General features: G+C 42.2%; 1 protein-coding gene across 1 annotated transcript in view; it reads left to right on the forward strand.

Moving 5' to 3' along the window:
* The window catches only part of PPM1H (protein phosphatase, Mg2+/Mn2+ dependent, 1H), a 295,323-nt gene extending 275,806 nt beyond the window's left edge, over window positions 1-19,517 (forward strand). Inside the window, exon 10 of the mRNA XM_011925963.1 lies at window positions 14,861-19,517. Coding sequence (XP_011781353.1) covers window positions 14,861-15,008 — 148 coding nt within the window. The 3' untranslated portion in view covers window positions 15,009-19,517. The remainder of the gene's footprint in view (window positions 1-14,860) is intronic.
* The last annotated feature ends 6,505 nt before the right edge of the window (window positions 19,518-26,022 follow it).

Genomic DNA, 26,022 nt, shown 5'->3' on the forward strand with positions numbered 1-26,022 from the left:
GGTGTTTATGTGGCAGAGCTGTGTGGCCACATCAGGATATTTTACAGAGCTTGCCAGGGAGGATTGAGAAGGAAATAGTCTATTATGCCCGCTCGTATTGAAATGTCACTATTTGGAATTTGAACTAAAAACCTATCACCTAAGAAACCAGGGAACCGGTGCCAGGGTGCATAGAGGTGGATGAGGCCTGGCAGGGCTTCTCACCCTCTCTCATGGGAGTGGGAAACTCCCTCCAGTCTGCAGCTTTGTGTCTGCTGGCAGCACACAAACTCCCAGTGAGCCCAGTGACAGCACTGCAGACAACAGTCATCATTATTCTGGTGTCTCAGGGTATTCTGCCTGAGTGGCATCGCCATAACCTGACGGGGGACAGAAGCTGGCATGAGCAGCTTCACCTGCTTCAGAACTTGGTTCCAGAGCTACACAAGGGGCATCTGTGGACCAGCTCCCAGCAGTGAATCTAAGAGGTGTGCCTCCTCCCAGGATGAATTGGCTAGTTCTGGGCACAACAAAGACCGTTTCCAAGTCACCCCTGACCCTCCACCCACCAAGACGCCACTGCCATAGACCCCTGCCAACATTCCAAAGCTGGAAGAGCTTTTCTCCCTCTTAAATTTCTAAGGCCTGCTCAGAATGCAAAGGGGATTCCTCCTCCTGTTCCCATCACACTGTATTACTGCGGGTGTCAGCAGATGGAGGCTGCCTTTTATATGCAAATATTTGGAAACCATTAATTCCGCAGTTCCTGCCACTACTCACCCTCTTATAAGACCCTGTCTGTACCATCCAAATGGCAAATTGAAGTTCCCACCCAACAAGAACTATTAAGAACTTTAGGGTATGGTGATAGCCTGCAGCCTGAAATTGACTTATTTTTGACATTCTTGTGCTGATTCAGACACTAAAGATTCAGAAAACAGACTATAAGACGTAGATGACTGAAGACAAAACTCCTTGGGAGGAGAAAGGCGTTTAATATCTAATGAGGAACATAACTAACATTTATTGACCTCTGATTGTGTGCCAGGCACCATGCTGAATGCTTTATGGAAAGGTCACATTTAGCTGTTACAGGGGTCTGCACTAGTATTAAGTAAGGAAAGAGGGGCTCCAAGAGGCTAAGGACTGTTTCTAGAGCCACCCATCTGGATGGTGGGAAAGCCAGGATTGGAACCTGGGCAAGTCACGCTGACACCCAGAGCCCTTTTCTGGTCCACTAGGAGGGAAAAGAACTAAGGACTGCAACAGAATCTGCAAGGACAAGGGGACAATGGAGGATTTATGGCCTCCTTCCGCCTGACTTCAAGAGTCAGTGGTTATGAAAAGAGCTTTGGTCTTCCCATCGCTCTTCAGCCCCTCTTCCTTTTTGTTTTCCATGCCTCCCCTGCTGTCCTTTCTCTGCTCCCGCTCCCTCCCCCTCGGAGCCCGAGCCCTGTGAAGTTTGCCAAGTCTGATCCCTGCCCAGCAGCCATTGCTTTCAGCAGAGCTTTGCTGATCAATATTGAAAGCTTCAGCTAGAGAAGAAAAATGTTCCCAAAATTCAAAACATGTCTCCTGGGGAGACGCTTCATTAGGAGTGGGCATTTCAAACTCCTCCACAGTTGTCTAATGCAGCCTGGCCCAGCATTCAGTTGATGGTACTAGGGCTGCTCCAAACTCAGCTTCCAGAAGAGCTAGGCTCCGGCTGCCACATAGTCCCAGTTGGTGTGTAACAGAATCCACTTCCCATTCGCTGTCTTCAGCTGTACCATAGGTACATGCATGAATTAAATAACACCTTGTAACGACTGCAGGGGAACTAGAATATTGGAACGTAGGTGCGGTTAATAATAACATGTACTAGGAATCAAAGACAGGCGCTGCGGGACTTATTGTGGCGAGACCAGCATTGTGCGATGGGGTCGCGTGCAGACCAGAGATAAAAGATACCAAATGCATGGAGAGCTCCCGTGACTGGTTAATAGGGAGATAGACCCGTGATCCATCGAGATGTCTTATTTAAGGGGAACGTGTGGGCGATCTTGGTAATATGGCCCTGAGGTAAGAACCAGATGTCCCTTAGACGTCAGTTATAGCTACCCCCACGAGTCATGGGCCCGGTGCGAGGAGAGTAGCACTCTTGTGCGGGATATTGATTTCACGGAGGATGGTGAACAAGGGACACCTAAGTGAGGAGGGTATCCGTATTGACGAGAAATGATTTGACTTAAATGTGCTATGTCCGGTAAAGGACGTAATGTACTATGTACGATAATGAATGATCTAGGTCTGTTGATATTCTAATGGTGCATCATAGTCTTTGGGGCTGGGATGATATGTGTTATAGTTAAGTTATTCAGTAGTATGTCCATGAGTGACATAGTATGTCCATGAGTGAATTCTTAGTAAGAATATAATATTATGTCTTATGTACAATGAACCAATTATAGTACTATATAATATTCATGTTGGCTAGCAGTAATGCACGAATTACATAGGGGTATGCGAAATTAAATTAGTACTTAAGTTGTTCTTTAAAGGTTATACCCCCATAGAATACAGAAAGTAGTTTAAAATAGAATGCCAGTTTTGGGTATTGGCGGTGAAGTTAGTGCTTTCTTTTTGATTGCCCTAGGGAGAAGTCTCCATCTTCGATTTACAAGACCGGTATACTGGTTTGTACTACAAGGGCAAGTTCATTTGAGGAGGTTGTTTTCAGTTAGGGAGGCTAGTGGTATTAAGATTAGGATTGTCGTGAAGTATATTATGGATGCTACTTGTCCAATTATGATAAAGGGTTGGCTTACTGGTTGACTCCCAATTCAGGTTAGGGTAATTAGAATTGTGGTTAGGAGTCATAGTAGGAACTGGCTGAGTGGGCGGAATGCTATGCTCTGCTGTTTGGATTTGTGTAGTATGGGTATGGCTGTTAGGATGAGAATAGATAGAAGGAGAGCTAGTACTCCTCCTAGTTTGTTGGGAACAGATCGTAAGATTGCATATGCGAATAGAAAATATCACTCTGGTTTAATGTGTGGCGGGGTGCTTAGTGGATTGGCTGGGGTGTAGTTGTCTGGGTCACTTAGGAGGTCAGGTAAAAATAGTACTAGTACTATTAGAATGAGAAGGAGGAAGACTAGGCCTAGAATGTCTTTGATTGTGTAGTAGGGGTGGAAGGGAATTTTGTCGGAATCGGAGGTAATTCCGCATGGGTTGTTTGATCCTGTTTCATGTAGGAAAAGTAGGTGTAGGGTTGTGAAGGCTGTAATAATAAAGGGTAGGGTGAAGTGAATCATGAAGAATCGTGTGAGAGTTGGGTTGTCGATGGAATACCCACCTCAGACCCATTGAACGAGATTAGTTCCAATATATGGAATTGCAGATAGTAGATTTGTAATTACTGTGGCCCCTCAAAATGATATTTGTCTTCATGGAAGTACATAGCCCATGAAGGCTGTTGCTATGATTATGAATAAGAGTAGAATGCCAATGTTTCAGGTTTCAAGGAGAAGAAATGAGCCGTAATATAAGCCTCGGCCTACATGCAGGAAGAGGCAAATAAAGAATATAGAAGCGCCGTTAGCATGGAGGTAGCGGATAGTTCAGCCGTAGTTTACATCTCGAGTGATATGTGCGATTGAGGAGAAGGCAGAGGAAATGTCTGGTGAGTAGTGCATTGCTAGAAATAGACCTGTGATGATTTGTAAGAGTAAACAAGTTGCTAGGAGGGAACCAAAGTTCCATCACGTGGAAATGTTGGATGGAGTGGGCAGATCGATGAGGGCATGGTTAATTATTTTTATGATTGGATTGGATTTATGTATTGGGGTCATTAATGTTTTTGTAGTTGAAATACAACGATGATTTTTCGTATCATTAGTCATGGTTAGAGCCCATGTGAAAATGATGACATATATTTTATTTTTATTAAGTGTGCTATTGGTTATGGGGTTTGTTTTTCTTCAAAGCCTTCTCCAATTTATGGGGGTTTAGCATTGTTAGTGGTGTAGTTGGTTGTATTATTATTTTAAATTATGGGGGTACTTATATGGGTTTAATAATGTTTCTAATTTATTTGGGAGGGATGATGGTTGTTTTTGGCTATACTACTGCAATGGCTATTGAGGAGTACCCTGAAGCATGGGGCTCAGGACTTGAGGTCTTGGGAAGTCTTTTGGTAGGGTTAGCGATGGAGGTGGGGTTGGTCTTGTGGGTTTTAGAGTATGATGAGTTGGTCGTAGTGATTAATTTGAATGATATAGGGAGTTGAGTGATTTTTGAGGGGGAGGGGTCAGGGTTGATTCGTGAAGATTCTATTGGTGCGGGTGCATTGTATGACTATGGACGTTGATTAGTAGTGGTTACTGGTTGAACATTATTTGTTGGTGTATATATTGTGATTGAAATTACTCGTGGCACTAGATTATGTTATTAGAAGTGGGGTTAAAATAAGAGGAATAAGGAAAGAGAGAAAATAAAGTTTAATTATACCTTTTTGGGTGGTTGTGGTGATAGAGGTAGTAATGTGGGTATGCATAATTGTTTTGGGTATTGATTTTTCCAGCCAAGTTGAGTCTAGTAAAAGGAAGGCTATATTTTGGCTTATAGTTAGGTTTTGGTAGGGAATTATTCGGTGAATTGTTGTGGGAAAATACCCTAGCATGTTGGAAAACTTGAATATGTGTGATGGTATATTTATTTTGAGATTATTAGTCATAAGAGTTAGATCTAAGGCTATTAGGAAGCCTAGAGTGGTTCCGCATAGGGCTAGGTATTTTAGGTAGTAGGGTATTGTTAGTTGGGGGAGTATGGTGGGGGAAATGTTATTGGTAATAAGAAAGCCTGCGAATATACTGCCTATTGTTAGGCGTTTTAGTGGATTTAATAGGGTTGAATTATTTTCTTTAATGTTAATTGAAGTTGAAAAACGGGGTTGTCCTGTCAGTGTGAGAATAATAGTCCGAGTGCTGTAGGCGCTTGTTAGGGAAGTGGCGATGAGAGTGATAGATAGGGCTCAGGCGTTGGTGTATGATGTGTTTGCGGTTTCGATAATAAGATCTTTAGAGTAGAAGCCTGTAAGGAATGGTATGCCTGTGAGTGCCAGGCTACCTACAGTCAGGGATGTTGAGGTAAGGGGTATTGTTTTGAATAGTCCTCCTATTTTTCGAATGTCTTGCTCGTTGTTTAGGTTGTGAATAATAGATCCAGAGCAAATAAATAGTATAGCTTTGAAGAAGGCATGGGTGCATATGTGTAGGAATGCTAGATATGGTTGGTTGATGCCGATAGTAACTATTATTAATCCTAGTTGGCTTGAGGTGGAGAAGGCTACGATTTTTTTAATATCATTTTGTGTTAAAGCGCAGGTTGCTATGAATAGGGTGGTAATGGCTCCTAGGCATAGTGTGAGGCTTTGGATTAATATGTTATTCTCTATTAGAGGGTGGAAGCGAATGAGTAAAAATACCCCTGCTACCACTATGGTACTCGAGTGGAGTAGGGCTGAGACTGGGGTTGGGCCTTCTATAGCGGAGGGTAGTCAAGGATGGAGGCCAAGTTGAGTTGATTTACCTGTTGCTGCTAGGAGGAGGCCTATTAGTGGTAGCAAACTTGGGTTGGGGTCTAGGATAAATATTTGTTGGAGGTCTCACGAATTATAATGTAGTAGAAATAATGCTATGGCTAGAACAAAACCGATGTCACCAATGCGATTGTACAGGATTGCTTGGATGGCTGCTGTGTTGGCGTGTGTTCGGGCATACCATCAACCAATCAGTAGAAATGATATAATACCTACACCTTCTCATCCGATGAAAAGTTGGAAGAGATTATTAGCAGTAATTAGAATTAATATTGTGATAAGGAAAATAAGGAGATACTTAAAGAACTGGTCAATGTTTGGGTCCGAGTTTATGTATCATAATGAGAATTCCATGATACACCAGGTGATAAATAGTGCAATTGGAGTAAATACTATGGAGAAATAGTCTAGTTTGAAGCTTAGTGTTAATTCTAGTGATTGAATAGTTGTTCAATGTCAGTTTGAGATAATTATGTCTTGATCTAAGAAAATAAACAGGGCTGTGGGAAGGAGACTGAGGGTAAAGGCAAGTATTATAGTTGTGTTCACATAGTAGGGATATAGATGTTTTTTGCTGGGGGTAATAAGGGCTATAATAATTGGAAAAGTTAGGGAAGTTAGGGTTAGTATGATGATGGAGGCGTGCATAGTTATTACTTTTATTTGGAGTTGCACCAATATTTTTGACTCCTAAGGCCAATGGATAACTGCCATCCTTTAAAAGCTGAGAGAGCCGTTTTGTTAGATACGGGGGCATGGGTTAGCAGTCCTTGCAAACTTTCTCGGTAAATAAGAAGTGATGAGTTTCTATGATTAGATTCACAATCTAATGTTTTAGTTAAACTATATTTACAAGGAGTGAAGCCTATGATAATACTAGGGTTGAGGGATAAGAGGATGATAGGGGAGAGGTGTATAAATATTAATATATTTTCTCGTGTGAAGGAGGGTTTTATGTTGGTGATGTGGTGGGTAAGTATTCCCCGTTGAGTTGTAATATACATGTGTAGGGAATAGAGGGCGGTAACTAGTATATTTAGTCCTGTGAGTATAATGGTGATATGTGATCAAGAAAATGAGGTTGCTACTACGAGTAGTTCTCCTATTAGATTAATAGTGGGGGGTAAGGCTAGATTGGTGAGGTTTGCTATAAACCATCAGAAGGCCATTAATGGAAGTAGGGCTTGAAGTCCTCGAGAAAGTATTATAATGCGTATAATGCGGCTGTGGGTTTGTTCGTAATTTGAATTTGCTAAGCAGAATAGTATAGATGAAGTGAGTCCATGGGCAATTATGAGGATGGTTGCGCCAGTGAAGCTTCAGGGGGTCTGGATGAGGGAGGCTACAATTACTAGGGCTATGTGGCTTACGGAGGAGTATGCAATAAGTGATTTTAGGTCTGTTTGTCGGAGGCAGATTGAGTTATGATTATGCCTCATAGGGATAATATAAGGAAAGGATAGGCTACATATTCTGTAAGTGGGTCAAGGATTAAGGTAAGTTGTATTATACCATAGCCACCTAGTTTTAGGAGCACTGCAGCAAGGATTATTGATCTGGCAATAGGTGCTTCAACGTGGGCTTTAGGAAGCCATAGATGTAGGCCGTATAAGGGCATTTTTACTATAAAAGCTATTATGCATGCTAGTCAAGTTAGGTTGTGTGATCAGGTGGCTGTTAATTTTTGAGCTGTAAGTGTCAGGAATATAATGTTTAGTGAGCCCAAACTATTATAGATATATATTAATATAATTAACAAGGGGAGAGAGCCAGTTAATGTGTAAAATAGGAAGTATGTGCCTGCGTTGAGGCGTTCTGCTTGGTTGCCTCATCGGGTAATAATAATTAGGGTGGGGATGAGGGTGGTTTTGAATAAAATGTAGAATAGGATTAGCTCTGTAGCTATAAATGTTATGATTAGAGAAACTTGTAGAAAAATTATCATGGAAAGGTAGAATTTTTTTCGTGGGGGGCTTTCATTGTGGAGTTGATATTGACTTGCTATAATTATGAGGGGTAGGAGTCAGGCGGTTAGTGTTAGGAGGGGTGTTGTTAGTGGATCAGAGGATAGGTGGGTTGAATAGTTAATGAGGTACCTGGATATTTTTTTGGTTATACAGTATGTTTTGACTCAAATTTTCTCCTACCACTTTCTACAATTCTCCTTTGATGGCACATAAATGCCCTTGTGTTCAGCCTCAGTAACAAAACCAATGAAGCCCTCCTCTGTTTTAGTACCACCTTAAGCACTTTCATTGTCACCAACCCAGGGAGCCCTGCCATTGGGTAGAAATTGGAGAATACAATGGAGGCAGGAGAAGCAGTTCTTTCTCTTCCAAGAAAGTTGTTTGTTCTTGCCCCAGTCTTGACCTAAAGCAGCCTCGCAAAAGAGTTCATGCATTTCATATGCAAATGAGCTCTGAAATGGCCACCAGCCTGGCCCACTATGGGGGGGACACAAAAAGCCTTCTCCCAAGAGCTGGGTCCCCGGGTTTGTGTTGAGTTGATGAATCTATGAAAGCTCCTGCAAGTGACTTCATCTTCCCCGAATGCTGTTGCTGAGTTTCATGGCAATGCCGGGTCTCCTGTGGCGTGAAGGGAATGTCAGGAAGCTGGTCCTAGAGCATCTGCACTGTCACCGATGGAGTGCAGCATCTAACGGCTCAGTTGTCCACGCACACTGCTCTTGGACAAGGAGGGATAGACATGCACTGGTGAAGCCGGCGGAGGGAAGCCATGTGAAGGACTCTGAGCTCCTGGAAACAGGGTAGGAAGAAGAAGTCCTAGGAATCTTCCCTAAACGTCTCCCTCAGGCGGGGCTGTCCTTACCCTTCTGAAGCACACGGGTACATGGATGAGGGCAGCTGCCTGACAAGATTGAGGTTTTATGAGGAGGAAATGTCTGGGTAGGTTTACCACACAGGAAAAATGTGAAGTTAGACCTCATGTGGTTAGCAGCGGCGAACCCATACAGGTCTGCAGCAACTCAGTTCTTGCTGCCTTGGAGGAAAGAATTCAGCCCAGGGACAAAGTTTTAGAGGAAGAACGAAGGGAAGTAAAGTATACTTGGAAGAGGACCAAGCGGCCAACTTGAGAGATTCAAGTACCTCATCTGCCTTTGACTTGGGGTGTTTTTTTTTTTTTTTTTTGAGAAAGAGTCTCTCTGTCACCCAGATTGGAGTGCAGTGGCACAGCCTCACTTCCCAGGCTCTAGAGATCTTCCCACCTCAGCCTCCCGAGTAGCTGGGATGACAGGCACATGCCCAGCTAATTTTTGTGGGTTTTTTTGTAGACACGGGATTCACCACATTGCCTAGGCTGGTATCTAACTCCTGGGCCCAGGTTAATCCGCCTGCCTTGACCTCCCAGAGTGCTAGGATTACAAGCATAAGCCACTGCACCTGGCCAGGTGTTTTCTATTGGGAGACTGCATTTCCCTGGTCCCGGCTGTGACCAGTTGTTATTTTAGAGGGTTTAACAACTGCCTGACCATCACCTGACGGTTGCCAGACATTCCTGTGGCAGGGCCCTCCCCTGTCCTGCTCATGTCTACCTAACTGCCTACTCTAACAATATTACCCCTGTGGTATGGGGATCCTAAGACAAAAAGCTGAAATGAACATGTTCTAGCACTACAGAAACCCATACTGCCCCTCAGTAAAGGCAAATTTTAAATCTCTGTGGATAACCCAGGGCACATAGTGAACAACCCCTTCTGAAGAGGCGCTTATGTCTTCCCTTTACACTCACCATGAGAAAGAATAACCAAATACAATAGAGCCTTCCCTCCAGGCCCTCAAAGAAAACCTGGGTGTAACAGAACAAATTTAGAAGAGAGTTAAACATGTGCCAATAGAATCTATAAGGTAAGAAGAGGTCAATCTGGACAAGAACCAAATAGAAATTCACAATGGTGAAACATTGTCATTGAAATAAAGTAATTCACTATATGGATAGTAAACTGCTAAAGGGAGTCAGTGAATTGAAAGATATAAGTCTGGGTGCGGTGGCTCACACCTGTAATCCCAGCACTTTGGGAGGCCGATGCGGGTGGATCACGAGGTCAGGAGTTCAAGGCCAGCCTGGCCAAGATGGTGAAACCCCATCTGTACTAAGAGTAAGCCGGGTGCGGTGGCATATGCCTGTAATCCCAGCTACTCGGGAAACTGAGGCAGGAGAACTGCTTGAACTCGGAGGGTGGAGATTGCAGTGAGCCAAGATCGCGCCACTGCACTCCAGCCTGGGCGACAGAGTGAGACTCCGTCTCAAAAACAAAACAAAACAAAACAAAAACCAAAAAAAGATATCACAGAGAAGTTGAAATCTGCAAGGTAAAATAAAATCTGATAAGAGTTTATGGAGACTATCTACAAAATAGAGGAGAAGCAATATCCAAAAAATTGATGGCTGAGAATTTTTCAGGAGTTTTCAGTTTGAAGGAGTAAAACTAATTTCTTACCATGATAAATAAAAAACTCCTTTTTGTTATATCTTAGTGGTACTTCATATCAGCAACAAAAAAACAAAAACCTGGAAAGCTATCAATGACAGAATTCATTTACCTATAAAGGAATGATAAAAGACAGACTTCTCAAAAAAAGTAGAAGTCAGAAGTAGGCGGAATAATGTCTCCCGACTGCTAAGGGAAAATAGCAGACAATCTAGAATTGCATAACAATAAAGCTATAGCCAAAATCAAACGTAAAAATAAAGATTTTCTTAATCTAAAGACTAGGTGAGCTTGTCACTCACAGACCATTGTTAAAAAAAATTACTAAAAATGTACTTCAATAGAAGGAAATTAAATCCAGAAGCAAGGAATAGTTAGAAAAAAAGCAAAGAAGTGAGTATGTTGGTTTATTTATGTAAGTGTAGATTGTAAATGATAATGATTAAGGCAGGCTCAAAAAAAGGTGAATTGGCCGGGCGCGGTGGCTCAAGCCTGTAATCCCAGCACTTTGGGAGACCGAGACGGGCGGATCACGAGGTCAGGAGATCGAGACCATCCTGGCTAACACGGTGAAACCCCGTCTCTACTAAAAAATACAAAAAGCTAGCCAGGCGAGGTGGCGGACGCCTGTAGTCCCAGCTACTCGGCAGGCTGAGGCAGGAGAATGGCGTAAACCCGGGAGGCGGAGCTTGCAGTGAGCTGAGATCCGGCCACTGCACTCCAGCCCGGGCGACAGAGCGAGACTCCGTCTCAAAAAAAAAAAAAAAAGGTGAATTAAAATAATAGGCAGTAACATGGAAGATGAAAGAACACATTCTAAGGTCCTTTTATTTTCAGGAGGAGGACAGAAATATGATTAACTTGTATATTAAAAACTTAAGCATAACCGATAATAGAAATAACACTTCCAAACCAGTTGGGGGAGGGGAATATTAAAGCTATCAACCTGATAGAAAACAAGAAAGAAGGAAAGCAGCACATAATAAATTAAAAACACAAAATAAGTTTTCATATGTGTATATATGTATATATGACTGCAAAATATAGGTTCAGATCTACCAGTTTTCACAATAAACAAAATTATCTTAGTGACTATATAGATTTTGTTTTAATTAGCCATGTGCTACTAATAAAATACACTAAAAATAATGCAAAGTTTATTAGCTCAGCATGGTAGAATATGCGTTAGTCCTAGCTACTTGGAAGGCTGAGGCTAGAGGATCATTTGGCCCCAAGAATTCGAGGTTACAGTGAGCTATGATTATGCCACTGCACTCCAGCCTGGGTGACAGAGTGAGACTCTGTCTCAAAAAAAAAAAAAAAAAGAAGTCCCACCCTGCCCTGTGGATTTCATAATTGAACAATATCAGGGTGCGAAAGTGGCATTGAAAAACACTGATTTCTTGCCTAAGAGACTAGGATATCATTAACTAAGGATGATAGCTGGGGATGTTCCACTTTGGAAGTAAAAAGAAATTAATGTTCATTGAGTTCTTCCTAAGTCTTAGTTAGGGCCTACAAAGGAAATTAAGAAGGAGCATCGGAGAGAAGGACTTGTGCTGTGTGTCATGGAAGCCCAGTCACAGGAGAACTTGGAGTGGGTTATAGCATGGGAGCCCCAGAAAGAAAGGAGAATTCAAGAAGAACAGAGATTTTTAAGGATAAAATAGTCAGCAGTATTTCTGCTGAACACAAGGGGTTAACCAGAATAAGTATTGAGAAGCCACCCTTGGATCAAGCTTTAAGAGGACAGATTAGCAGGGTATTGGGCCTACTGGTAAGAGACAAAGGAAGACAATGGGAAGTAATAAATTGGGAAAGCAAGAGTGTATTTTCCCTCAGGAAGTTCAGCACCTAAGGGAAAACAGTGGATGGTGAAGAGAGAAGCAATCTCAAAGGAAGTTATCTTGGAATAGGCAATAACCATATTGAAGAATGAAACCTTAATTATCTACAGCCCTCAGGGAAATGAGTTTCCTGGGTAGCCATCTTTTCTAGGTGACCTAACACTTGCTTTTTAAAAATACCAACCTAATTTTGACCATTTAAAAAATATGCAGAGTCACTAGTACCAGCAGCATCAGGGTGGTCTCTTGTTCATCTTTCATGAATCTAATAAAGCCAGTCATTTCTCCATGACTGCAGGACTTGTTGAGGCCTGTCTGGAGCTTAAAATAGCCATACAGAGTTGTGTTTTGAGTTCTTGTATCTGTTTTTTGACATCTTTGAGTGTCTATCTTTTTTTCCATGTCTCATGGTTAATGTGCTAATGTAGTAACAAGGTTTGAGGGAGGCATATCTCACACATAAGTGTGAAAACTCAAACAGGCTTATGAACTACAAAAGGATTGAGTATCTTTTATTGTCAGGCATATTTTCTCATAGCATACCATAATTTTCTATGTCTAGTCAGCTCATAGCTGGGTTAAGGTAAGTTCAGGCGTGATAGGCAAGTAAACTTAGCCAGGTTTCTGAACCTAAAAAGCTCAGGTGCAGACTGGTCAGTCACCAGGATAATAAACGTCACTCTGGTGTGGCTGGCGGCCTTTCCCCATGTGTTTATGTCTCATATGCAATTTAATATAAAACTAAGAGTAAGCTGGGGTGATAAGGTTTGGCTCTGTGTCCCCCCCCAAATCTCACGCCAAATTGTAATCCCGCATGTCAGGAGAGGGACCTGGTGGGAGGCGATTGGATCATGGAAACAGATTTCCCCCCATGCTGTTTTTGGGATAGTGAGTGAGTTCTCACAAGATCTGATGGTTTAAAAGTGTGGCATTTCCCCCTTCACTTGCTGTCTCCTGCTGCCATGTAAGTAAGACATGCCTTGCTTCACCTTCACCATGCAGCATGATTGTAAGTTTCCTAAGACTTCCCCAGCCATGCGGAACTATGAGACAATTAAACCTCTTCTGCTTATAAATTACCCAGTGTCAGGTAGTTCTTTATCGCAGTGTGAGAACGAACTAATACATGAGGTGAGCAGCTGAGAGGCTCTTCTGACTATAGTGTATGAGCTGCAGTATGTCGATTTTGAGATATTTACTTAGCTCTTCAGCCAAAGACCTCTTTGGAGGCCTTTATTTCCTGATCTCAAGAGGAGAACCTCAGGACAAACTGGTTGCATCTTCCCTCAAGAACAACTTAAAGATTTCTGCTTCAAAGATGATAATTCTCTCAATACAGATAGAAAAAATTATTCACCTACTACCCCATCCTCTAGAAGGAAAGGTATTTATTTCTATTGACTATAATATCCTTTCTGCTGTGGTGGATGTTACACTTCTGTCTGCTATCTGGGCTGTACAAATAGACTTGATCTTCAAAGACTGTACAACTTGGAATCTTCACAGTCCTGGGATCATTTGCTAGAGCACTTGTTCTTAAATAATGCAATGATGATGCAGTTCTCAACATGAAAGTCTGTGAATTTTAGCAAAAGAAATGGAAAGGCTTCTGGTTTTCTGAATTCCATAACTCACAGTTCTGAAGGCGAGACTACTGAGACATTCCAAGTAGAGAAAGGTCACTAGCAATATCAGGGTGGTCCCTTGTAAAAGGCCTACAGGCTGGCTTCCAAGAGGATTTATACGGTGACATTTATTATCTTGATGATTTACCAGTCTGGCTCTTAGCTTTTCAGGTTCAGAAACTGATTTAATCAAGATACAAAAAAGAGATTCATTATCAGAGTTGGTCTCACCTTAACCAAGCTCACAAGATTGATCTGTAAACCAAAATGCCACTTGACATTTACGCAGAGAACTATAACTGATGGATATTCTTAAAGTACAAATGACTAGCTCATTCTTTCCTGTAGGCAGGCCTATGCAGGGAAGCAGATCATAATCAGGAGGTTCTTTGGTGAACGTGAAATCAGAATAAAGCTGAATCATATGCTTAATGGTATAGGCTAAGAGAGTAGTCCATCCCACACCAAATATGACCCCGCCAGTGGAACTAAGTTCCTTTGAAGGCTGTCAACTATGACTCCCTCTGCTCTGGTCAGTGTTTGGATAGACACCTGCCAATGTTTTGTCTCATTTTTTTATGCCTCAGGGCTAACCCAGGCCCATACCCACCCAAATCACCTCCCAAGTTAGTCTTTCTCCTAGATGTTAATACTTTCCATCAGTTTATAGTGTCATTCTTTCCCCTTAAGCTTACAGTTTAAATCTCAGCAATCTTATTTTCAAATTCTTAAGAGATCCCTTGCTGAACTTACATTGTTCAAGAGGAGAGGGTGACATTGACAAGTAAACAGCTCACTCACACCAAGACTTGTCATTTACCAAAAAAAACTCTTCACATTCTTGCTATATGCTTATGCCATGCTGTATTATTTTTAATATTTTTCCTTAACTCATTTTTAAAAATGTAAATGATTTTTACAATAGAAAATGACTATTCTTTGTCACAAAAGCAACATAACTCTAAAACTAAATATATTGAAAACAAAAGTTCTTATTTTTCCCATGTACTTTTTTAGCTAGATACCATTTATCATGGAAAGCTCTGAGCTTGAGCAGCTCTTTGAGATACACTAGCAGCAAACTGAGACTGCCCTCAATATAATCAAAAACATCAAAAGAGGACTGAGCAGGTCAATAATGTAAGACATTATCTAATGTATTTTATATTTAGTGCCTTATCCCACTACCATGTAAACAATAATCTCACATTAGGTGTCCTACATTTTGGGAAACGATGACCTTGACTTTTTCTTATTGTAAGTGTATTTGAAACTTATTTATACAACTATAGTGATGCCTCCCCCTTCCCAGCCTCACTTAACCCTGGCTTCTGCCTGATGCTCTACTAACTGTCTCATTCCTGCCTCTCCTGCACAGGTACACACTGGCAGCTCAGGACCTGGTGATGCGTGCCCGGGGTGTGCTGAAGGACAGAGGATGGCGGATATCTAATGACCGACTGGGCTCAGGAGATGACATTTCTGTATATGTCATTCCTTTAATACATGGAAACAAGCTGTCATGAAAAAGGCCCAGGGGATTGGGAGGACAGAGGGGAAGAAAGCTGGGATGCCTCTTGGCAGGACGGAACTGGGAAGTGCCCCAGCTGAGTTCCAAGTGACGCAGTTTCTTCCCAGCCCAGGTGGGGAGTTCGCGGCCAAAAGGCTATGCTTCAAGATGACCCTTTGGTTTCCATTTCTTCTTTAGTAACAGGTCAACTCAACAAGAGCAAAACACAAAGGCTGCTACCAAGTGTTGTATTTCAGTTCCTTTCTTAGGCCTCCGAGGTGGGCATTGCCTATTTGGGGCATATATGTCATATTTCTTTTATCTCGAGTAGCTGGGGCAGCCATTTTCAGGTGTAAATGGCAGAGGACTCTTCAGCCTGTCAAGCTGCCAACTTCTCTACGGGTTAAAAAGTGCTGCATTGGAAAGTAGGGGTCATGCCTCAAAGTGTAAGTGCCCACCTTCTAGGAAGCCTGAGATTTATTTCAGGGATTGCTGTCTGACCCCCGCCCCCTTCTCTTTTCTATTCTTCTGTTCTTCTCTTTTCTATTCTTCTTCTCTGTTTCTATTATTTTGTGGCAGTGGTGGAGTGAGGCAGGGATTTGTTTTACTTTTTATTTTTTCAGTTTTTGACATTCCTTGAATCTGTTTTATTTTCCCCCTCCATAGAACAGGCCTGGGACTTTCCAACACCCTGCTGAGGAAGTTCTGCGTCAAAGTCCCACCCAGGCTGGGTTGTCCCCACATCCTCCAGCCCACACAACCCAGGCAGCATCTGGGCCAGTGCCCTGCATGACAGAGGATCTTTGTTGTGTAACGTTTGTTCCCAAGTTGCATTTTCTCACCAAATCAGTGTGTTTTCATGAAACTGTGAGTGGTCAGCAGTTCCTCTGTTCTCTTCAGTGGTCTCCCTGTGTGTCTCAAGGGTTCTCTGTGAGAGTCTGGATTTTCATTTCTGGAATGGCTGGCCCCATCCCACTTTTCTGTGTCATGGGGATACATATAAAGCAATGTTTAATAGAGCAGTTTAAGAAGTTCTTTGCATCTTTTGGTTCACCATAGCTCGTCTGGGGACCATTTTGGATTCAGGTTTCATGGCTTGTGACTGTCCCCAAGCCCACTCCAAACAAAGTGTAAGGATCAGAGTTCTGTCAAGGAGCAGCAGTTCTGTTCTCCCCATCATCTTTGTGCAAGGTCCCTCGGGGCGGGGGACGGGGGGGCACTTAAATAAAGGAATTTGAAATGGGTTGACTGGCCATCCTCATGCTGTGCTCCTTTTCTCTAGAGAATCATGTCCCAGCTCTTCCAGGTCCCACATCTGAGTGTCCACCACAAGAGCAGCAGCCACAGGCACAGCGCGCGCCGTATCTACCTGCTACTTCTCCGCGGGGAGGAATGGCCAAGTAGACTGTAAAACTTCTGTCTTTTAGGCAGACTTGTACAGCCACAAAATTACCTAGTCTTCTTCCTGCCGAGCTACTGAGGTATTGCCACCATTTTGACAACTTTGAGTAATTAAAACACTCTTCTGACCCAAGAAGGAAAAAGGTCACTGATGTGACCCCCTAGAATGCTAGAGAGCTAATTCCAGTTCTCATGTTTGTTTGAATTTCTTCCCCAGAGGAGAGAAACTTCTCCTCCAGGGCAGTAAATCACCTGCATTTCTGGAGTTGTCCCGTATTTGAAACGGCCTGGAGCCCCTCCTACTCAGGAATGAACTCATTCCCCGGTGTGGAGACAGTGCCCTGTCTGGCAGGTGAAGCCCTGTGGGAATTCACGCCACCCGGTGTTTGTGGAAGTGTTGGCCTGGAAAGAATGGGACTTCGGCCTTGTCAGGAGTTGTCTTCATCTGATGGCACGTTTCCTCCCCCTGCAGTAGATCTTAGCTACCCCAGATATCTCTGTGGAGAGAAGTTTGTGGAAAATGCTTTGCTTCCTGGCAGAGTTTGATGCTGTGGGAAAACCTTCAGGCATGCGACAGCAGTGTGGTCCACTCCCTGTTCTGTCCTGGTGCTCAGAGTCATGTGTAAGTAGGAAACCTGAGCAAGTCTTCCATAGAGGACCCTGAGCTGCCGTCTTTGGGATCTTTCCTGTGTCCCCACTGCCTTTCATTTATTTGCTTTCCTGGGCCTCTATCTGGGCCCTACTTTGAGCTTCTCCAGTTTTATTCAAGCCACCAGAGTAAGAATTTGGGTGTAGATGTCACAACTACCTTCTACTCAATTCACCAATTCATTTACTGCTATGGCACATCTCAGGAAAAACTCCAGAAACCTCTACATCTCTAAATCCTCTATAAAATCTTGAGCATTTAGTCCTGCTGGTTTTAGTTAGAAAGGCATCCAGGAAGTGTTTTCATAAGCCCCCTTGGGTGGAAAGATCTTAGTTATAAGATAAAGTCATATTTGTGTTTGGGGGATGGGAGGAAGACTATAAATGAGGTGAAGAAATCAAAAGTGGGGAACATGATGTAAATGAAGCATGGCAGATCTGCCCAGCACTGATATCGCTCTATAAACTGAGCTTACTCAATTTTGGCCTTATTTTTTACCCAGGCCCCATGTCACCCAGTCCTGAAACAGTAACTGTGTCTACATAATGGGTTGGCCCTTGATGCATTCCTGGAAAAGTCAAAGGATGCACACTTCAAAACTCTGCAGAACGTATTTATACATGGTTCTGAAATCTTGCGTATCTGACCTATAGCCAAATCTGCTTGCTCGAATAGCTTCAGAGGAAGTCTTGTTTAATAAAAAGCTTTTGATGTCCTAGTCAAGTCTTTATGGTTGTCTTGAGGGGTGTGTGGCTACTTTAATGAAAGGCTTTTCTGCTCTAAATCTCTTTGCTGGGACTGGGCCTCTTCAGACTATCTGGTGAAACTCCTTTCCTTAGAACAAACTCAGTCCATATGGACTCTGTGGCATTTTGTTAGATGATAACCAAAGCCTTGTTCCTGCAGCCAGTGTCAGCAGTCAGAGAGGTGGAGGGTGTGTTCTGCTGCGGTTGCGCATGCCTATCAGCTGTTCTTGAGGTGGAAAAGAAAGGTGAAAATCGGACTAGGCCAAGTACTCAGCTGTCTTAATAGGACAAAGCCTTAAGCAGTGGAAATTTCAGTTATTTTCCACAGTATTCCATTTTGGAGGATTTGGGGTGTTTACTTTTTAAATTCTTAAACAACTTAACCTCCATGAGGCTTTGTGAAGTCAGTGGTGACCACCCTCCTCTTACTGTGTTCTCAGTATTCATTCACTTCCAGGGAAGAATGACAGCCACAGGGAGATGTTGGTGGGGAAGAATGACAGTCCCAGGATCCAGATTTAGCCTCAGATCTTCCCCATGCAGGCAGGGTTTTCCATTTAACAAGAGCACTCGTATGAAAACATTAGGGACAAATCTCCCATGTCTTTAAAATTCTGATTCTCCTCTTGATATCCCCTTCCTCACCTGCCAATCAACTTTATAAGGCCACAAGTGGTCACTGGTTTTCCTTCCACAGGTTTGCGGTTCTCAGCTTTCCTTAAGTGACCCAGCAGCTCCGCTGTTTTCAGAGTGAATATGTTAAGCTTTGATGAGATTCTATTTTCAGTAAGTTAGTGCTTCTGGGACACTTGGAGAAAGCTGTGAGAGTCATTGTCTATGCAAAGAACAACCAGGCTGATCCTAAAAGTTATCCAGTCTAAGAAAATGGTAAAACAAGGTCTGGCCACAGCACAGAATTTTATGTGAGGAACTCAGATTTTTGAGGACTTACACTTGCAGAGAAAGGTTGCAGCCTGCACACCATAGCCCACCTCTCTGAGCAGACTGTGGTTCTGTGTGGTGATGTGGCACATGTTTGTACACTGGGATTTTTCAAAGGACACTACGCGAGCAGCCTGACTTGCCTCTTCTGTGAGGACTGTGGCTTTTGTCAGATGGCGTGCCAGTCTGCAGAGGACTGCTCTTTCGAATCCACAGTGTTATCTGTGTAAATAGCTTTAATTTTTCCTCTGTGTCTTAGGTGTGAAGTTTTGTTCATGTAACAACCAGGTAGAGTGACCAAATAAGGCTGTAAACGTGCTGTAGTTTTCTCCTGTGATGTACTTGAAGGAGAACCTGTGTCCTCTACTTTTCTGATCTCCCTCAAGTATTTTGTGTTTGTTTCCTGAGTCCTGAGGTTATTATTTCACTCCTGTTTTGCCCCCAGTTTTTTTTGTTTGTTTGTTTGTTTGTTTTTTCTGGAGACCCAGGGAGGCCCATGGTGGAGATCATTTGTAAGGAGTGGATCATGGTCTGGGTTTCCAAAACTACCCTACGTACAGTGAATGAGAGAAATCTGCCTGGAAATGGTTTCAGAACCATGTACCTTTATGTTTTGTGATTGTGAAACGTTGACTTTTTTGTAACCCAAAAATGAAAACTGTTTAGTAAAGGGGATCTATTTTGTGTGTTTTGAAACTTAGGTGCAATGTCCCCTGGAAAAAGCTAAAGAAATGTATATGTTCAATGACATTTTAAAATAAAATATTATATATATGTATATAGGACAAATTCAGCAAAACTTTTTTGTCTTTTGTATGAATTCAATGTGAAGTTTCTCTATGTCAGGTGATGGTCAGGTAATGGTCTGGTTTCTTTATATCAGGTAATGATAATGATACAAAGAGTATCATGGCTCAATGTGAGGTTATCAACTGTGAACACAGACTCAAAATCCAAAGGGAATGGATGCCAACACTATAAGCCTTCACAGGAATAACAGTAAAGACTAATACATTTCAACTATGCCTCTAGAGGAACTACCATGGATACCATCAGTAAACACATGAAGAATTCAGAGAAAAGAATTACTCCCAAGAGATATTCTTAAGTGAGAGGCCTAGAGCCTCATCTTGCTAAAGACAGTAAGAATCAAGACTTCCCTTCATTGCTTAAGCATTTTAAGTATGACAAAGGGTTAGTAAAATGTACCATCTTATAGAGAAAAGTTACTGTAACAGGTGGGATAAGGCATCAGAGTATGCTAATTCTGCTTAGTTCTGAAATCCAGGAAGTTAAAAGTTATCTATAAAATACCAACAACATATTTTAAATGACCAAGCATGGTGGCTCATGCCTGTAATCCCAGCACTTTGGGAGGTCAAGGGAGGAGGATTGTTTGATCCCAAGAGTTCAAGACCAGCATGGGCAACATACCAAGACCTCATCTCTATAAAAATTAGCCAGGTGTGGTGGTGACTGTAGCACTGCCTATAGTCCCAGCTACTCAGGAGGCTGAAGTGGAAGGATCACTTGCACCCAGGCTGGGGCTGCAGTGAGCTGTGATTGTGCCACTAAACTCCAGCCTGGAAGACAGAGGGAGACCCTGTCTCAAGAAAAGAAAAGAAAAAACTATTTTGAATGATCCATGGTCTTGATTCACAAAAGAAAGCTAAAAGTGGAAGCTTGGGAAGAAGAGAATGGAAGACAAGTCATATTAGAATACGATTATTGTGAAACATCCCAGCTCTGTTCATCTTCACTTGTACCCAAATGCTGATGCTGCCTCCTTCTCCCCCACTAGTAGTGGAAAACAATGGAAAAAAATCAATGCTTGGATTAGATACCAGGATTAGATATTGGGATGTTTCTTCTCCATGGAAGATGGAGGAGTCTTCTAACATTCTGTCATGATTAGCTCTTGAAAGGTGTGGCAGTTGTCTCCCAAAATGGCTGCCAACAATGCTTCCTAGGTCTGTGTGCAAGTTTCCTTTTCCCATCAAGAGGTGGAATTTGTTTCCCTACTCCTTGAGTCTGGTCTGGCTTGTGACTTGCTTTAATGGAATGCAGAAGTGACATTCTGAGACTTCCAAGCTGAGATCTCTGGAGGTCTCCTAGTACCTCCTGTCACTCTTGGAAGCTGGTCACCCTGGGAATATCAGACTAGATTAGTGAGTGAGTAATTAGGCCACGTGGGAGAGAACTACCGTGCCCAGACATTGGCAGTGGTGCCCGAAATGAGTCCCTCCAGGTGATAACATGAGGAGAGAGAGGCCTAGCCAGCTCTCAGCTATTTGGGTCATTCCACTTGAAGTCACAAACATTATAGAGCAGAGAACCATCCCCACTTAGCCCTGCTTAAATTCCTGGCCCACAGACCCATGAACAAATAATAAGGTACAGAGAACCTGGCTCTTGGGGTTTGGGAGTAAAATAGTTAAAAATATAAAATGTTTAAAGAGAAAATGGCATTGAGAAAATACACTTCTGATGTGGGAAATAATCTTCCATATAGAATGTGGTAGGGTGACTGAAATGAGAAAATCAGTTTTTTAGCAATAATGCAGAGATGAACTGATAATCCCTGCATTCACGTGTATGCTTTTGCTGCTGCTTGCAGCTGGTAATGAGCCTTACTAAGCCAGGAAAATGATGGCCATTTGGAGGCTATGAGCCTAGAAGGGGAGAACACTAATTTAACCACACATTTATGATAAGACCATCCTATGTTATACTACTTATGACCTTTGGTATAGTCAAGTGGTTCTTTGATTCCAAAGAACTTAACAGTGTTAGGGGAAAATCAGACCATTTTTAAAATTGTGTGTGTATATTTAAAAATTCTCATTTAAAAATCTCAGCTGGACATGGTGGCTCATGCCTGTAATCCCAACCTCTGTGAGGGCGAGGTGGGCAGATCACTTGAGCTCTGGAGTTTGAGACCAGCCGGGGCAACATGATGCAACCCAGCCCCTATAAAAAAATACAAAACTTAGCCCAATGTGGTGGTGCACACCTATAGTCCCAGCTACTCAGGAGACTGAGGTAGAAGGATCATTTGAACCTGAGAGATCAAGCCTGCAATGAGCCACGATCGCATCACTGCACTCCAATCTGGGCGAGAGAGCGAGATCCTGTCTCAAAAAAAAATCCTTGTCTACAAAATAGTCCACACTTGTTGCCACCCCAGTTGTTTCCTTTACATGACAAGCCAAAGAATGAATTACATTTCCTAGCAATTAGTCTGCCTTTTTAACTGTGTTCTCTATCATTAGAACCCGAAAAGACTGCTGCTCACTCAGTACATTCCCTACATTTTCAGTCTGTCTTTCACTTCTGACAAGATCCTCTAGCTAGCTAGCCCTTTTTGCTTTATTGATTCCAATTAGGCTGCCTGTGAGACATTCCAAGTATGACTGAGCACAAGGTGGGGGCAGGGTGCACCTGGGTTGTCTTCCAGGGACTGGGTCGGATCAGTTTGTTTGTGCAAGTGGGGCCGTGGACAGGGCTTTGGAAGGTCTGAATGCAAATCTAAAGGACAGCTCTTCCCTGAAAGGGGCATACAAATCTGAGCTTTTTTCTTTAATCCTCTTTTTAAAATTTGATATTTGCAAATTTAGTCACTATAAAGTAAAAGTAGGTGAGCTCATTCAGAATTGTGGGTGGGGGTATAGGAATGGTTGACACGAAAGTGAGAGAAATGTGAAGTTACAGCAGCAAAATGTCCCAAGCTGAGCCACCTCACATCCTTTAAACACTATAGGGAGTGTAGGCTTAGTGAAAAAACATCTTTGATTTAAACTAAATAACTGTAAAACCTGAAAAGGGTGGTCTTAGCAGTTCTGAATTAGATATTACCTCCCTATTGAGTTTGGTCAGTGAAAAAAAAGAGTTGGGAGAAATTTCTGGAGAACTGTGAAGTCTCCACTATTACTGTCTTAGGTGAAAAACCTAAATTCCTTATTTTGGGAATTTTTTTTTTTTTTTTTTTGAGAAAGGGTCTTGATCTGTTGCCCAGGCTGGAGTACAGTAGTGCAAACATGGCTCACTGCAACCACAAATTCCTAGACTCAAGCGATCCTCCTGCCTCAGCTTCCTAAGTAGCTGGGACTACAAACATGTGCCACCATGCCTGTAGAGACAGGGTCACGCTATGTTGCCCAGGCTGGCCTCAAACTCCTGGGCTTCCACCTCAGCCTCCCAAAGTGCTGGGGTTATAGGTGTAAGCCACCGCACCCAGCTTATTCTTGTAATTTTTAAATACAAGTCAGAGAATATTTGGCCAATCTACCAATTGCACCGTAGAATTTGGAGGAAAATTAACAGTGTGGTTGTTCTCATATTTGCAAAAAAGATAAATGCTATCATAAGTATTACATGCCTTAAAATGCAATGCAAATAGACTCAAATATTTGTAGATGAAATATTACCAATGTATGTCTTAGATTTGCTTCAAAGTAATAAAGGGAAGGGAGTGGACGGGTTTACAGATGAAACAAGACTGGCCACGTTGAAGAAAGTTGTGCAAACTTGGAAATAAAAGGATGACTGCGTGTTTTTTTTCAGTGTCTTTCCTGGAATATCATCTGCCAGTGCCACCCAAGGATTATTTATTTAGTTCTTAGGTTATGGTTCTGCAAACTTTTTCTGTAAAGATCCCAATTGTAAATATTTTAGGCTTTATGAGCCATTTGGACTCGTTACAGCTACTCAAACCAGCTATTGTTGCACGAATGCAGCCATAGATAATCTGAACTAAGATCTGTTTTAAGACAGTATAAGGTCAAGCTTTATTACTTGACTAGAAGAATTAACTCATAAGAATGTGGCCTGATCTTGCCTCTCTGGTGTGAAATGAAGAGAGTCAAACACATGAATGAACATTCACGGTCTATTGCTAAGGAAAATTCAGGTAGATCCATAATCATTTATCTTGTTTCATAAACAGAGGGCAATTTATAAATTTGCCAGTTTGTATTCTAAGGTAGTCCTACATTCAGCTTTTAGTCATATTGGTGGTAGATGCATCGGGGTTGTGCTACTGTATTTTCTCAAAACTATAACACTATCAATTTTATAATCTGCCACAAATTGAAAATGGTTAATATTTTTTTCTAATTTAAAAGGAGGAAGTTAACCCATCATTTGCCACACTCTAGTCATGAGGCAAAGGAAAGCATACATGTACTCTGTTCTTAACAATAATAAAAGTATCTCATAATAAAAAAGTTTATTATGCCCCATGCTGGCTACTCGGGGTTAATTCTTTTATCCCCTGCTCAGGTAGATGTTATCATTTTTGGCAGATGAGGAAATAATTTCATTCTATTGTGATCCGAGAACATACTTTGTATGATTTCAATACTTTTAATGTATTGAAGTTTGTTTTGTGGCTCAACGTAGAATCTATTCTGGAGAAGGTGCCATGTGCACATGAGAAGAATGTGTATTCTGCTGTTGTTGGCTGTTCTGTAGATGTCTGTTAGACCTAGTTAGTTCATCATACTGTCCAAGTCTTCTGTTTTCTTTTTGATCTTCTACCTAATTTTTCTATCAATTACTGAAAGTGGGGTATGAAAGTCTCCAACTATTACTGTTGATTTGCCTGTTTCTTCAATTCTGTCTTTGCTTCATGTATTTTAGGGTGGGGGCTCTGTTGTTAGGGCATCTGTGTTGTGTTTTCCTGATGTATTGGCCTTTTTATAAAGTATCCTTTGTCTCTGGCAGCAATTTTGGTCTTAAAGTCTATTTTGTTACATATTTGTACGGCCACTCCTACTCTTATTTGGTTACTTTTTGCACAGTACATCTTTTCCCATCCTTTCACATTCAGCCTATTTGCATTTTTGAATCTAAAGTGTATTTTATAAAGAAATATAGTTGGGTCATTTTTTTAAATTCATTATGCGAATCTCTACCTTTTCTTTTCTTTTTTTTTTTTCTGAGACGGAGTCTCGCTCTGTCGCCCAGACTGGAGTGCAGTGGGGCAATCTCGGCTCACCACACGCTCCGCCTCCCGGGTTCACGCTGTTCTCCTGCCTTAGTCTCTCAAGTAGCTGGGACTACAGGCGCCCGCCACCACTGCCGGCTAATTTTTTTGCATTTTTAGTAGAGACGGGGTTTCACCGTGTTAGCCAGGATGGTCTCGATCTCCTGACCTCGTCATCCGTCCGCCTCAGCCTCCCAAAGTGCTGGGATTACAGGCGTGAGCCACCGCGCCCAGCTGCCAATCTCTACCTTTTGATTGAAATGCTCAGTCCATATACACTTAACGTGATTAACGATAAAATAGGAATTACATCTGCCATTTTGCTATTTGTTTTCTATGTGTCTTTTTACTCCTTTATTTTTCCATTACTGCCTTCTTCTGTGTGAAATAATTTCTAGTATACCACTTCCTGTTGTTTCTTTTTTTTTTTTTACTTTTTGCAACTCACTTTGTTTCTTTATAAACTTCCTCTCCCATGGAGGAATATATTGTTATAGTCATTAGCTTATCTCTTTTTAAAAAACTCTATGCTAACAGCAGCGGAGCCAAGAGGAGGAAAAACATAAGTTACAATAGAAAGTCACTTAGAACCTGTTAAAATACTGATGTTCTGGAATGTGCAGCAACAAACCAACGACAACGTTGAAAACTACACTGGCCCTTCCAAACCTGGTCCGTCACCGAATCACATGCTGAGCTCACTTCCAGTGCCCTGTTCCTCTGTTCTGCTGGAGTCACAAACCCATAGCCCCTGCCAGGGACTCAAGGCCTGGAGCCTTCACAGGGGTAGGTGGTGCTCGGGTCCTGGGGGAGGCCCCAAGAAAGGAGACCAGCTCCCTCCTACCTTGCTCACAGCCTCTTTGAGGGGCAGAGCCAGCACGGCTGGGCCTTTTCAGGACTGGGGTCCAAAACTCAGCAGCAAGATGGGCACAGTCAGGGTGACTCCTCTGGGACGGAAGGGCAGTTCAGGAAAGGGTGGGGTCAGCAGAGCTGCCTAAAGGAACCATTACTGAGGACCCCACTGTTCTCCTGACAGTTATTTTCTTAATAGTTGTCCTGAAGATTACAGTAACATCTTAAAACAATATAGTTTGGATTAATACAAACTTAATTTCAATAGTAAATAAAAACTTAGCTGCAATATACACTTCCATTTCCTTCCTTCTCTTCTGTGCTGTTTGTCATACAAACTACATCTCTCTACAGTATAAGCCTGTACTTATTACTAATAAGTTTAGTAATTATTGTTTTATGTAGTTAAATTATATGGAAGAAAAGAGTTACAAACAAAATACATTTCTACTGC

The sequence above is a fragment of the Colobus angolensis genome, unplaced genomic scaffold (genome assembly GCF_000951035.1).
Source record: "Colobus angolensis palliatus isolate OR3802 unplaced genomic scaffold, Cang.pa_1.0 Scaffold67, whole genome shotgun sequence".
In the NCBI taxonomy this organism is placed as follows: domain Eukaryota; kingdom Metazoa; phylum Chordata; class Mammalia; order Primates; family Cercopithecidae; genus Colobus; species Colobus angolensis.